This window comes from Poecilia mexicana, unplaced genomic scaffold, assembly GCF_051168715.1.
Source record: "Poecilia mexicana isolate PSO_F unplaced genomic scaffold, ASM5116871v1 scaffold_4, whole genome shotgun sequence".
Taxonomy (NCBI): Eukaryota; Metazoa; Chordata; class Actinopteri; order Cyprinodontiformes; family Poeciliidae; genus Poecilia; species Poecilia mexicana.
Genome location: NW_028263373.1, coordinates 12,067,245 through 12,082,216, shown reverse-complemented (window position 1 = coordinate 12,082,216; position 14,972 = coordinate 12,067,245). Strand labels below are relative to the sequence as shown.

The window sequence follows — 14,972 nt, the reverse complement described above, 5'->3', positions numbered from 1 at the left end:
AAGCGGTGTTTTTTGCTTTTCTTTTCCTTTTTTTTGTCACCAAAATATTTCAGATCATCAAAACTTATTACATAAAAACCCACAAACATCTAAAGGACACATCATCACTCGCCACAGTTATGGTCAATGCTCGTGATTTTGCAAGAAAATGGTTAAATCCATGGTGAAAACCAGTGCTAACAGAAAAGACAAACCCTTGAAAAACACCTTGATGATCCCGAAGACTTTGGAATGTTTCGAGAGACAAATGTGGAACTGATAAGAACACATGCGCTCCATCACATTTGGTGATGATACACCATAAGCTAATACATTTATAAAAATAACAAAAATATAATACATTATTAAACTGACAGTCCAACAGAGATCATAGCTTGACGGTCTAGACCTGCTTTGTTGCTTCAGAACTTGGATAACTACAGTAAATCAAATGTTTAAGCTTTATTTTGAAAAATCGTAACCGGAAATGAGGCAAACTCAGTGTCTGACTTGATTGGAGCAGGTTTATTTAGAATGTGCTGAGCTCCCCGGGATCCTTCACAACAAGAGAGGAAGAAGGCGCTCCAGCTGTGGCCAAATAAAGCCCACTCGTCGCGGTTTTTTAGAGCCTGTTCTTTTTATTTCCCCCTTTCTTTCCCCGAACAACCAACGGAAACCAACGTTCACTAACACGCTCGGGGGGCTTCGTTGTTCCGTTGGCAGCCGTTGTTCGCACCGACCTAGCTTTGTCCTTCGCAGGCATAGTTGGCAGTGGGTTGCCGAAATATATTAATATTATTCGTTGTGGAATATGGCTCAGCATGGGCACCATGTAGCCAGTTCACAAAAAGCACTGATGCTGGAGATGAAGAGCCTCCAGGATGAACCAGTGGAGGGATTCAAGATAACTTTGGTGGACGAGTCGGACATGTACAACTGGGAAGTGGCGATATTCGGACCCCCAAACACGCACTACGAGGGTGGTTATTTTAAGGTGAGTGGCTAACGTTAGCTAGCTTCACATCTATTGTTCTTCAGCGAATTTTATCTTTCCTACCTTTCCCACAGAAGGAGCAGCACTCCTGTTGGCTTTACCTTTTACGTATCAGTTCCCAACATAAGCATGTTAAAGTTATTACTGTGAACTCATTGTTTAACTAATAGTTGTTTCCTGTTTCATCGTTGCTGTGATACAACACAGCTCTTTGTTCAACTTTAAACCAACTCTGCTCAGTCAGATGTCTTCAGGTCTGATGGTGAGTGCTTACTTCTAAAGAAGCTCCTTCTTGTGGCTGATTTCTCTCAGAAAATTCATATTTATTGACCCTTACAGTTACAGTCGGGATATGATTGATACCTTTACTGTGGAACAAAAGGCGGTGATGTACACCCGCCTCTATGGGACTCCTAACTAATTCAATCATCTCCTTTGTGCTCAGCGCAACCCTGGCTACATTTACCTGGCAATAATACAACCTAATCAGTTTTATCATACAAATCTGATGTAATCAGGATTACTTTAGCATCAATATGCATTTAACTTGTGAGACATTGTTCCCTATTCCTCAAAATGACTTTAACTAGTAACTACACAGCAATAAGTTCAGCAAAGATCTGTTTCTCATTTTAGTATGTCAAAGCGCTTTAAATGCATTTAATTGTTTCATAGTCAGCATTTGCAGTTTGTAAATGAAAAACGATGTAACAAGTTACACATATGCAGGAACAAAATCAGTACTCATTGTCAAAGATAACCATCCAGATATTTACATTAGGTATGCTGGCAAACATTACCAATAGTTTTATCACAAAACAGATCATTTCATTTGAATATTAAAGAAAATATATATTAATGAAGTTGCAGATTTTTAAAACGTGTACGTTCAGTTTTGCAGAGGGTAAAAGTGGTTTGTTGTGAGTGATGTACTGGATTTGTGTCCTTGTATCACTTTCTGGTTTTCTTGGAAGGTTTATTTTGACCCACTTCTATTTTTCTTATTCTTTTTTTTTCTTCCCAAGAACTAAAACCGATAACCATGAACTACAGGTATTTTTTCTCAATCCACCAACCCAATTTGTGTCCAACTTTTTTTTTTTTTTTTTTATCAAACTAATCATTTACCAAACTGAAAGTCCACCCAAGTAGATTTTGTTGGTTACGGATTTGTAGACCAAACACAGAGGCAGTTCTTTTAGTGAATAGAAAAAAATATATATATGTAATTTAGCCCCTGACCTGCTGATCATCAGTTAAAGCTGGTCTCTTGCCAATTCATCGATGTGTGTCTTTTATGTATTTACCTGAAAACATGAACTATTGGGTTGTTTCCAAAAATCCTTTGAAAGACCTAAATCTCTGAAGGTCTTCCATCATAACACAGCTAGTACTCAGTTTAGTTTTACTCATTTGTAATACAGTATTTTCACCTGTTTGAAGAAATGTTCACGGTTTATTGAGCATACCTCTTAGGGTAAAGCTGGGCAAACCAAGTGACTCAAACAAAAATATCAACGCATTGTCTGCACATCCACTTTCAAAGAATTTTCTCTTCTTTGTAAGAGTTTGTATTTGGTCTGGTGAAAACGAATCTCTCTCAAAACATCACCAGTGTCTCACCGTGGCTCATTCTTTAAACATGTAACCTTGCAAGCCCATCTGGATTGTTTTCATGTGCAATCAGACCCAATCATACATAAACCGACAGCCTGTTGATGCATTTTGTAACCCAACAGTTGAAGCTAATTACAATAGCTGACTCACTTTAGATCCCACTGAAAGCTACACACCTACTTTGTAAAAGGTGTTGCCATAACAAACAGCTTTCTGTCAATTCATCTCAAACTTAATAAATAACATGATCATCAACTAGAGATTCAACAGCAAAAAGATTATCTTATTCTGTTTCTGGCTGAAACTTGGCACTGATGCCAAATAAAACATAATGGCCCTTTTTATTAATCTGGTGAAACAGTCCAAGTTTGAAAACATTATTACATGAGTGAATCAGCAGAAGATTTAAATTTAAACTACTGCTGTCGTGGATGTGTTTGCAGTGTCCAACCCAGTTTGATGGATGTGTTTTTGCGAAAACACCCCTTCAGCTGTTTGGGATTGAGTAATTCCAGTACTTGAGAAGCACACTCAGGCCGCCTCTGTTTTTTTGTTTTTTTTTGTGGAGCCTGTGAACACAAGCAGAGGGCCCCAGTGCCTCTGGGGACGGTGTTTCTGTGTGTCGGTGTGGGTGCTACAGGATTCCTTTGTCGGAACAGGAATGCACATCCCGACTGTGAAATCCACCACATGGTTATGACTCATTGTTCTTGTCTGGGTTTCCACCCAACCAGTTTGCCCTACTCTAAACGGGCAGGAGGAGAGAAAATGTTTTTGGCCGGGTTTCCTTGCTCAACTGAAACGGGGCAGATACTAATGAAACGTGGCTGAGTCAGCGTTTGTCTTTTTTTTTTTTTTCTTCTCAGTGGGTGTTGCTTTCGACCGCACCGTCACTATAGGCCACACAGTGGATTGAGACATATTATCACATCATTCAATCCTGATTAGGTAACTGGGCTGTGTGCACAGTGACTGGGGCATTAGGACTATAAACTGACCGTTGGCCTGCAGGTTTCAGGTGCTCCTCTAAACGGTCGCTGTGCGCAGCAGACACATCTCAGGTTTCTGTTCGTCTTCTGCCTTGTCACATGAGGTATCCCCAATCATCCACCCCTTGCTCCGAGTGTCTGATTACAGGCAGAGGACCATTTTGTTTCATAGCTGGCAGTGATCCTGGGACATGTACAAGGCAACACCAGCTGACTTGGCTACTCTTGTAGTACAAGCATGCTGCCCCAGGTGTTGACTGATACTTTATTTGAATGTTTCAGGGTTCTTAAAGAAATGGAAATGTTTCTTGTCTGATCACAATACACTCTTCAGGTAAAAATAAGAGTAGTTCTGGTGAATGGAAAAACTGCTACAGCTTTAAACTGGATAGATATTTGACATACTGATCAAGAAAAAAATGACTAATTCTGATCTCTTGCGCACTGATTTGTGCATCCCTGAAAGCAACAAATCATTCTCATGAGGGCTGCGCGATATTGGAAAACCCTGACATTGCCTTTGCACATGTAACAATTTAACAATCCCATTTGTCAAGAATAGCATCAAATGAAGTAAATCGTACAACTCTGTTTCCAGCAGAGACGTCTGCTAACTGGGTCAAGCTTTTATTCTGCACCTTAATAGTTTCAATCAAATGACAAACAGTGCTACTGAACTTTAAAAAAAATAAAAATAAAAAAATACATATTTTAAAATTAATCACCTGGGATTAAGTGGCTTTTCTTGTACTTCCAGCTAATATTAGACAAACCTGTTGCCTTGCCATGTCTGAGTCTGTCTCTCTTTCCTTCTCTCCGTCGTCACAGCTGAATAACAAACTTTGTGTTAAGCATGTTTTAAAAAAGTCAAACCACATGATTAAAAAAATATTAAAATTTAGTTTTAAATGATATCCTTGTTGGATAACAGTTACTGGATACTGCGTCTGATCAGACTTATCAGATAATTCTCAACATTACTGTGGTGTAAAGACATTTAAACTCAAGTGTGTCGCTGGCAAGTTCATTGTCTGTTTCATGATTAACCATCTAGTTAAACACATGATCAGCTACTGCCTGAACAACAAAATAACCACAAACAAGTTTCTTTTTTTCCTTCTCATCTGTTGTAAATACATTCGCTTTACTGGACGTAATTTCAGCTGACCTGAATATTTCCTCCCCTCCTCTTCACACACTGGCATAACTTAGCTCTTGTTTTTAAACCACTTTGAAAATCTACGTCTTCATTCTCTTCACTCTTCTGTTTTTTTGTGTGTGTTTTTTTTTGTTTTCTGCTCCCGAAAACATTCTTTCCTGCCTCTCCATATTTTGCTCCCTGTCATCAAATAACACGATTCAAATGGGGAAAAAAAAAAAAGTGCTCCAGCTCTTTCTTGAAGCCCCTATTTTATTGACGAACATTATACACACATGTATAATGTGTGTATTATACATTATACATGTCCATGTAGTCCATGTCTACATGGACTTTTCCGCCATTGCTTTAGCGCCTTGTAGCGCAGAACCCCCATGTGTCTCAGATGGTACCTCATCATGAGGTGCATGCGTCATGACGAAACATAGCACATCACCTGAGGAGCTAAAGTGGCTACCAAAAAAACCCAAAATGACAGCAGTCTCCTCCAAAATATATTTTTTTTCCCAAAACAAAGCAGTGTATATTTAGATTAGTGATGAATTTTACAGTTTTTGAATGTTTATTTTCAGTTTCTCTTATTGATCAGCGAGAGTCCGTCCAGGGTGTGGCTGTGAGGCCCAGGTCTATTGTAGAGTGAACTTAAGAAAAGTGTGTGTTCTTTTCCGAGCATTGTGTGGTCTCAACATCTCACACTGTATACGGAAACTCTTATCACAATGATATATAATAATATATTGTTTTTTGTTTTTTTACTTGTGTTAACATAAGAGAAGAGTATTTGGTTTGGCTGATAATGGCGAGCTCTGACAATTACCCAACAGCCACCCTTTCCTGTCGAGCAGTTGTCTTTGTTTCGTCTTCGCTTGCGTTCTTCTTCAGCAGCAGTCGAGGGACGGGTACAGACAAGACGACCCTGCCCAGCTGCACGAGGATCGGCTGGGCCGAGTTTCCAGAGTCATGTTTCCCCCTCTGGCTGTGTTACAGCGAAACAAGAGCAGGGCCGAGGAAAAAGGAAGGAATACTGAAACGGCTCACTCAAGAGCAGACAGATCCCTTCCTCACAGTGCAGCCCCCCTCCCATTAGAAAGCAGAGCTTGGTGCAGGCAGGGGTGAGTGTGAGGCCCCCGCTAGTTATAATTGTCCCCCGAAGCACTGGCAGTGTTTTTGTTTCTTTCCTGTTTAGGCTAGCTGTGTGATAATCGTATCTCTGAAACATGGCTGTTTGTGCAGCTCAATGTCATAAAAACCCTTCTGACTGTCAGTTCAACTTATTTTTTTTTTTTTTACTTCTTTGTTTTTAGAATTTAGATAACGAGTTGGAAGCCTGTTTGATTAGCTATACCGTAAACTCTGGAACATGTGTGTGCTTGACATTAGCTCTTCTCTCTCCTCAAGGTCTTCCTCTGTCAGGATGACCATAAGCAGTGCGTGTGTTAAGGTCTGTAGAGACCTTGAAGAGGTGCAGAAGGAGAACAGAATGATTTGTTCCTCTCAGGGTCTCTTCATTGACCTGCTTTACTCTGCCTTGCTGTCATTTTTCTGAGGCTGGGTGTGTTCCCTGTCTCATTCTTGTTTTGTACTCGAGGCAATTTTTTAGGTCACACAGTCCAGGAAAGATTTTCATAGAATGATCCAACTAAGCTCGCATTCTGGATTCCTAGTAGCATAAGTAGGAAAAATCTTTCCTGAATCTTGTTTTTGCATGTTTATCAGCAAATTGGCTTCCCTCATGTCTGCTGCTCAGATTTTTAACCCTCAGATGCATAAGTGGTTGAACCCTGGTTGCACTCTTCCTTAAGTAGGTCAACAATTAAGGTGTTTTTTTATGCAACTTGTATAATATTAAGAGTAATCATTAGCATTATGTTTGGATTTCTTTTTGTCCAACAAAAGAATATCGGTATTTCACAGTTTAGCAATTGTACTTTTTTTTTTTTAAAACTTTAAGTAAGTTGACAAATTTTGGAATAAAAACAATATTTGCATTTAGTTTTGGGGCTTGGGGCTTTGTGTGCTTGTGTGTATGTCTGGGTACATGTATCTTTCCAAACATTTGTCTCCCTTCATGCCTCCTCACTGTTTGCTGTTGTAACAAACTTTTTTTGTCGAGCTGTGATTCTTGCCTACAGGTTCGTTGGATCTGCCTCCCTGTCTATTGATTTCACAATCTTTGTTTGACCATTCCAGCTGCACACCTTGCAGCATAAAGGGAATATAACGTAAAGCAACTGATCAATATGTGGCCATATGTATTGATCAGGTGGTGACATTATCACCATAGAGATCAGAAGTTAATAATACTCGTTATCAAGCTATTGTCTATATCCTTTCTATCTTCAGGAGTCATTGGGTGAAAGGTGGGGTAAACCTTTAGTAATCCTTTCATAATAGCACCTGTTAGTGGGTTGGCCATATTAAGCAAGAAGCAAACGTGGACAAACATGACTTCAGCAGTGTGGTGAAGGTTGAATTGTGATGACTGGTTCCTGGTGCGTAGTGGTCTTTATCCATCGAAGGTAGAGTAAGGCAGGAACAGTGATGGACCGGAAACATGGTGTTAGGGTTACAGATTCAAGGCGCGTGGCTCCGTTCAACAGATAGGGTTAAGTTTCTGAACAATCAATCAGTCTCAGTGTCTGCTGGGCATGAGGGTTATTAAAACCTAAAATGATAGAAACTTGTATTTTGTAGGAAGGAGGAAAAGAAACACAAACTAGAGAAAACTTTAGTACTTAAAGGAATCCTTTTTGCACCACTGCATTTCTCCACTTTACACAGTGTTTGCTTGCGCTTAGTCTGGCGGGGTTGTGATGAATGAGGCCTTTTTCACAGGACACGCTGTGTAAATGTGCACAGGCCTTTCCAGAAAGGAGCCAAAAGAGTGAGATATTGGCTCTTCTATGAACAGGCATCTACAAAAATAAGTTTACTCGCTGATGCGCAAATAAATACAGAAAAACTCACTTTGCCCTTCAGCAGTCAGTTGTGTAGGGCTTCTGACAGTTAATGCACTTGGCTGTTTCTTTTCTGAATGTCTGAGGAAATTGGGGCTTGATTTGTTGACCAAAAAAAAATAAAGGCAAACATGTAAAATGTTGAATATAAATTCACCTGAGCTTTTGTGTTAAATCATTTAGAACAGAAAGTTAGGTGGTTAAATTTGATTACTTTTTTTTATGTGCGTTTGCTAATGTCTAGACAAACTATTAATTCTTGGACTGTTTTTGTTTTCAAAGACCACCATCCAGCAACGGTCCCTGCTGCTGTACAGTTTTTGTCTGCCTCCCCTGCAGGCTCTCCGCTCTTTGCTGCACTGCTGCCAGCCTCTAATGTGTACAGTGTTGCCTTGAACCCTGACCTCTGCTTGTCGGCCAGCTTTCTGCCAAGACCAGGCAGAGCCAGGGATTTAATGTTTTCCCTATTTGTGATCATGTCAGCATTTTCTCTCCACCGCTGTTTCATGAGGAAGAGCAGATCATCTCTCCTGATTGTTGATCCCCTTTATGTAATATATGCCAAATGTTTATATTCTACTGTACACTGGATGGATCAGAACATGCATACACACACACACACACACACACACACACACACACACACACACACACAGTTTTAGTCACACTTGTACAGCTGCTGAATTAGATTTTTACCTTAATTTGGCTTAAGTTACGCAACACAGTCAAAGAAGGCTAACACCTTATTATATATAAATATAACCCAACCCCCTCTACTCACTTTTTTACCCCCCAACACAAACACACACACACACACACACACACCATCTGACCATGCTAAATCAACAAATGTAGGCAGCCGTGTGTGTGAATCTGACATGGGTATCAGCAGAACGGTTCCTGCTGCGTTCTGTGCATACGTGTAATCGGTTTGGTGCATGATCCCCTGCTGTGCCCGTCTCTCCTGACACTGTTTGTGTAGCGGAAGGGATGAGGGGGGGCTCTCTGCACACTGGTTCTCCACATTACGTGTTCTTGAGGCAGTGCTTCGCTGTTGGGACATATAATAGCAGAACATGAATGCGAGTAGTCTTTATGTGCCGTCTTTATGTGAACCAAGCTCCCCTCCTCCCAGTCACCGCCGTTTCCCTGAGCTCCACATGCTGTGTGAGCCTCCATCTCTCCCTTCCTCCACACCGTATTCCATTACTGTCATTAGCTCCTCCGTATGCAGCCACCCTGGAGTGGCTTACAGTGACTCCACAGTTACTATTTTTTTTCCCCTCTAAGTTGCTGTTGGAGGTGACTGGCAACATATTAAAGAGTATTTCAGCAGCCTTTTGTTGTCTCCAGTTTTTGCTGCAGTTTGACGAGAAAACGGATCGAATCCCTTTGTTCTGACTGCTGGATAAGTGTTTCCATGTGTGCATTCATATGGCTGTCATTGTACATTTTTGAAGGATTAAGGCAAATAAAATCAAAATCCTGACATCCATCCATTTTCTTTATACCCTTGTCCCTTAGTGGGGTCGGGAGGGTTGCTGGTGCCCATCTCCAGCTAATGTTCCGGGCGAGAGGCGGGGTCACCCTGGACAGGTCGCCAGTCTGTCGCATGGCAACACAGAGACACACAACTATGCACACACACTCACACCTAGGGACAATTTCTAGAGTGATGTTTTTGGACTGTGGGAGGAAACTGGAGTACCTGGAGAAAACCCACGCATGCACAGGGAGAACATGCAAACTCCATGCAGAAAGACCAGGGCTGGGAATCAAACCCAGAGCCTTCTTGCTGCAAGGCAACAGCTCTACCAACTGCGCCACTGTGCAGCCCCAAAATCCTGACTTAAGCAGCAATTATAAGGAAGTGGTTTCTTTTTAATGAAGGAAAAATTATTCCAATCAAACATGCAATAGCAACATTAAAGCTAAATATTGCTCTGGACTTTTACCTTGGTTACAATGTCCTAAGCACTCTTTGTGAACTTCAGCATGGTAGGCTCTAATCAAATGGCCAAATATATTATCATGCAGATTGCATATGCTTTATAGCAATCTACCAAATATAGCCTTCAATCAGTTCATTTTGATTTAGACTTTTTATTATTATTATTTTTACTTTTTTACGTAGACTGCAGTTCAATATTTTGTGCAGCTCAGCCCACCTCAACTGGTTGGAAAAGTTTCCCAAAATGCTTCTGTCTGGATTCTGGAAGTACTTGTGATTTACTTGATGTCGGCAAAGAAGGACAACTGAACTTCCTGTCACATCACCGACGTTTCTTCTCTCGTCCTCAGGCTCGGATCAAGTTTCCTGTTGATTATCCGTACTCTCCACCTGCCTTTCGCTTCCTCACCAAAATGTGGCATCCCAACATCTATGAGGTAATGAATATTAAACTTATTTTGTTTTTACAGTTTGTGAACTCCACTTCGAATTATGCTCTTTGTCTTCTTTACTACTCGGTAATAGTGAAGTCAGTGTTCTTCTTAAATCTGATTGACATTATGCAGCACTGAAAAGCCACGTTGGGGACTGACAGAAGGGCTTCAAGTTTTCATGTTAAAAAGGATGGCATAGCATAACTAGGAGTAGCGGCAAAAGCTTGGAAATGCAGCATGAATTGTTTCTGACAGATATAAAAAGATGCTCTATTTGCTGACTGATATTCTATGCGTTATCACAGCTTGGTCTTCAAAGCTTCAAATGTATTGACTCATGTCTACACCCCCTGTGCTCTAAGGCTGCAGCCCCTCATATTGCACAATAAGTCAAGAGAATCGCCACTGTAAGGCTGCATCTCTGCAGAGAAATTAGCTCAAGGTCTTTAGAAATAAACAAGCTAAGAAAAAAAAATATCTTCTTCAATTGCATTGTCTGAATAGTTTAAATTCCTTGTGTAAGCAAGCTGTGTGCTGTTTTCTTTGCAGAACGGAGACGTGTGCATCTCCATCCTACATCCACCGGTGGACGATCCTCAGAGCGGAGAACTCCCTTCAGAGAGGTGGAACCCCACGCAGAACGTCAGGTAATCCTCAGATGCATGAAATAAACTCATCAGAATTGTTTTCAACAGAATATGTTTTTGCTAGTTAAATATTTAAACCCAAAACTATGTGGGCCATTTGGCAAAAATAAACAGTTAACTGTCCTGTCACATGACTAAAAACAGGTTGTATATCAAAAGAATAAGTTACTCATGGATGATGATTAAAACAAAACAAATTAGTTGGTCTAAAATGAAGGACCTGATGCTGATCTCCTTTAAATAAGATGAAATCTTACCTGCATGTTTTTACTTTAATATACTTGTGAGAAATTGTTGAATACAAACTGAATACCAGTTTGTATTCAACCAAGTGGTGTTAAATTACACCTCTAAGTAGTTGACACCACTTAGAGGTGTTAAACTACGTGATTCATCTAGTTTGTCTAAAGAATTGTTCCAATTGGTGTCACCGTGACTTTGACAAATTGGTTTTGATGAAGCTAACTTGTAGAAAAGAAACGGTTACAGACAAACTGAGAGTTTGGGATTCCATGTAAAGTGATTCGTTCATGATTCTGTTTGAAATGGTTATCAAACCTGAACAGAATTATCGTCTGCCGCTAAAGAGTTCTTTAAAACAGTTTGTGGCTTAAAGCTTCATTCATTTGTGAAAATCCAAATTAATATTTTAACATTTAGACTCAACACTAGAATTAGAATTGGCAGAGTCTCTGATTTGACTAAAAACCGAAAGACTGATTCAGTTTCTTTAGAAATCTAAGCTATACACAAAAAAATTACAACAGATTCAACATCTTCACTAACCAGAGAGTCTTTAAAACTCAGTGTATAATCTATAAAAGTTGATATGTTTTGAGAAGATGAAAAATACAGTTTTTGGGTTTTCAGGATCACCATCAGTAGGGTGAGACTGGTTGACTGTAGAGCCTGGAGAAGTCGGGGTTCTTTAAAATATACATGTTACATCATCTGACTTACATTTGGCTAAAGAGATATTTATAGAAGGCGACACTATAAATTTTAATTTTATCCCCCTTCTAATCAATCTGTTGCAGATTAACAGCCAAATTAATCCAAAACTGCATAAACAATGCTCCAATACTTTAGATGATTTATGGTTGAATTATTTTTGAGTTTTTAACACTCTTTAGCTGTTTTATTTTTTTCCACTTAGTTCAGACATAATTTCTAACTACCTTGCAGAAAAAGAGTGTTTTACATATTTCTGGCTCCGTGCTGTACAGGCTGCTGATGACCGATTACCATCTCTAACGAGAGACTGTAGGAGCTACAATCTCCCTCTCGTTCTTTGTTACTGTTTATTTGTTTAGTCCTGTTATGCGTTTTTTTTTTTTTTTTTGTCTCATCTTACCTCTCTGTCCTCTTCACCTCAGTTTTCTACTCATTCTGCATTACTGTCCTCCATGTTGATCCTCCTCCTCTGCCTGTTCCCCAGGACCATCCTGCTCAGCGTCATCTCGCTGCTGAACGAACCCAACACGTTTTCCCCAGCCAACGTGGACGCCTCTGTGATGTACCGCAAATGGAGGGACAGCAAGGGGAAAGACAGAGAATACATTGAAATCATAAGGTACCGGGAGGGGAGAACACGCAGCGTCATTTAAACCAAAGCTTGCTGCACAGTGGCGACTCAAAGCTTTTGCTTCCCCCCGCCCATTTTAAAGGAAACAGGTGCTGTCGACCAAAGCGGACGCAGAGCGGGACGGCGTCAAAGTCCCCACCACGTTGGACGAATACTGCGTCCGCACCCAGGTCCCGCCCACAGACGACGGCTCCAACCTCTTATACGACGACTACTATGACGACGAGGAGCTGGACGAAGATGAGGAGGAAGACAATGAGGACTGTTGCTATGACGAGGATGACTCTGGCACAGAGGACTCCTGACCACGCCTCCTTGTGGCCTCACCCACCCCTTCCCCTGACCACGTCTCGATCGTACCCGCACACACTCAAGCCGCCCCCTCGTGTCACGGACCGAACTTTAACCCCCTTCCTCCTGCTAATGGACACACTTGGCACGGGGCTGCTTGTCCAGCGTCTGCTGCGTGCAATCACAGAATGCACACTAAAGCCTGGGTCATTGACAACGCAGCAGCAGCAGCAGAGTTATTTTGGGTCCTTTCATGTTCTTTTTCATTTTCATTATGTTATCTGAGTAGAGGTTACACATGATACACACACAAACAGCAGGACAAATGTAAAGAAATACTTCTGCACTGTGTTAGCTGTTAAAATGTCCAGAAAAGTCTCTGAAAGCCCTGAGACTTATTTCCTCCACAGATGTCAAGTTTCTCTCTTTTGCAACAGATCAGATCACTGTAAAACAGGAACGTGTCCACAAAGGAAGCTAATTAAGGCAAACTGTTCTGCTTGAGCCATATTATGCGTGACCTCCAGTTAGCACGAGGTTCAAAGCCCTGACACGCTTTCACCTTTGACTTTTAAAGCCGCGGGGCTTGTGCCGCTCAGAACGGGGAAGTTATCCATTTCTGCAAGCTACTCACACTTCCTTGTGCCTTCCTTTTATCCTAGATCTAGGTGACCAGTCCGAGCAAGCCCCCGACCAGAAGAGTGATATTCAAGCTCTGACTTAAGGGTTCAAACTTCTGTCGGATAACCTGGCTGCTGCTTATTTATAGAGGCACCTGTTAGATTTTTCCGGGGTGTAAGCTGAACTCACGAGTCAAATGTAGATCATGCTGCCAGTGTGCTGTTTTAAAATGAAAACAAATCTATGCAGTCAGAGCTTGAGTTGGTGTTACACGCAGTGCTTTAAGTGTGGCAGTAAAGCAGAGCCTTGCAGCACTTAGACCAAACTCCAATCGGAAAGGATCTGAGGGTTTTTTTTTTGTTGTTGTTTTTTTTGGAGTGGCGCTTGCAGCTGGATCCGTCTTTATGTTCGGTGTCGGTTCGTCATTCCCACTCAGATCAGAGTAGCACAGACGTCCACAGCAGAGGAGTTGCATCGCAATCTTTCGCCGAGCTCGCCTCCTACTGGCGACTGTGTGCACAAGCAGGATTGCTGTTCTTTTCTTACCCCCGAACTGCTGGACTGGGCTGCAGCCATCTTGACTCGCCCGAATCAGTGAACCCAGTCGTCTCAGCTGGGATCGGGCAGAAGGATGAATGACGGGCGGTTGGATTTCTAGACTTATTGGTTAGTTTTCAGCCTGCTTTTGTGCCAGCAGAGGACTGGAGATTGTACACCACTAACAACCAGCAGTATTTCCAGTGAAAAGCTGAACTTTACTGTAACCGTATCCGTTGTGTGAGTAGCCGCAGATCGTTTCAAAGATGTGCTGAAAAATGTGAAGAGGAAGGGTCTTCATCTGAGCATGAGCAGGACATTGGTTCTTCACTAGCATGCTGATAGGTGTTTGTGGTTTTAGGTATGATTTTACGGTTGGGAATGTGTGCAAGGTAAAAAAAAGGTCCTTGAAATTGATTTTTATTCAAAACTGTCATATTGTGAATGGGCCGAGCGTTCACTTCTGTTTTAGTTTTACATTTTTATTTTTATTTTTTGTCTCCTCAGATTTTGATATGAGTTGCAAAGATTTCATAAGTATTTTTTGATTATTGACTTGATCTTTTTTTCTTTAGTTTTACTCACGTTTGTTCATGGAAGTGTGGAGAAGTAAAATGTTGAAGCAGAATCAACCAAAATGTTGTATCGATCCAAACGGACAAAGCACACAATATTTTAAGAACGTTTTTCTCCACAATGAGTTATTAATACCGGATCACTAACCGATTCCCATTTTGACCTTTAAGGGTCTCCAGCCCTACATTACGTTTTTGGAGAATGGAATTCATTTGGGTTTTTTTGTAAGACTACTGTTTTTTTTTGTTTTTCTTTCTTTTTTTCTTCCTGTCATCTTTTCTTCCCAACCCCCCCCCCCTTCCTCCTTCCCCCCTGAGTTTTATGATCTCTGATTGGTTGAAACACCAATGAGGGAAAACCCAGCATTTGATTTCTAATAAAAAAAATAAAAAAAAAAACTAAGAACCTCAGGAAAAACAACCACCAACAAATTGTATTCCAATTGAGTGAACCATGAGGTGGGGATGGGGGGAGTACATACTTTTTGGCTTCAAAGGACTGTTTACAATCTCTACCTTGATATGCACATGTGGATAGTTTGACGATCATTTGATGTTTTGTTTTCTTGTTTATATTTTCTTTTCTTATGGTTTGTAAATCTATTTAAATTCTGAAATAAAGCTCTTTATTAGAAA

The 14,972-nt window shown here is 40.9% G+C and overlaps 1 protein-coding gene across 1 annotated transcript; it reads left to right on the top strand.

Annotated features, from left to right (window-relative positions):
• The first annotated feature begins 44 nt into the window (after positions 1-44).
• On the top strand, positions 45-14,972 carry cdc34a (cell division cycle 34 homolog (S. cerevisiae) a). Its single transcript, XM_015008064.2, has 5 exons — positions 45-973; positions 9,997-10,083; positions 10,630-10,727; positions 12,166-12,300; positions 12,395-14,972. The coding sequence occupies exons 1-5, from the start codon at positions 791-793 to the stop codon at positions 12,615-12,617; spliced, it is 726 nt and encodes a 241-aa protein (XP_014863550.1). The 5' UTR covers positions 45-790; the 3' UTR covers positions 12,618-14,972.

Coding starts and splice junctions, on each gene's coding strand:
- cdc34a (XM_015008064.2), top strand. CDS start 791: ATGGCTCAGCATGGGCACCATGTAGCCAGTTCACAAAAAGCACTGATG. Junction 974..9,996: donor ACGAGGGTGGTTATTTTAAG/GTGAGTGGCTAA, acceptor TCTCGTCCTCAG/GCTCGGATCAAGTTTCCTGT. Junction 12,301..12,394: donor GAATACATTGAAATCATAAG/GTACCGGGAGGG, acceptor CCCATTTTAAAG/GAAACAGGTGCTGTCGACCA.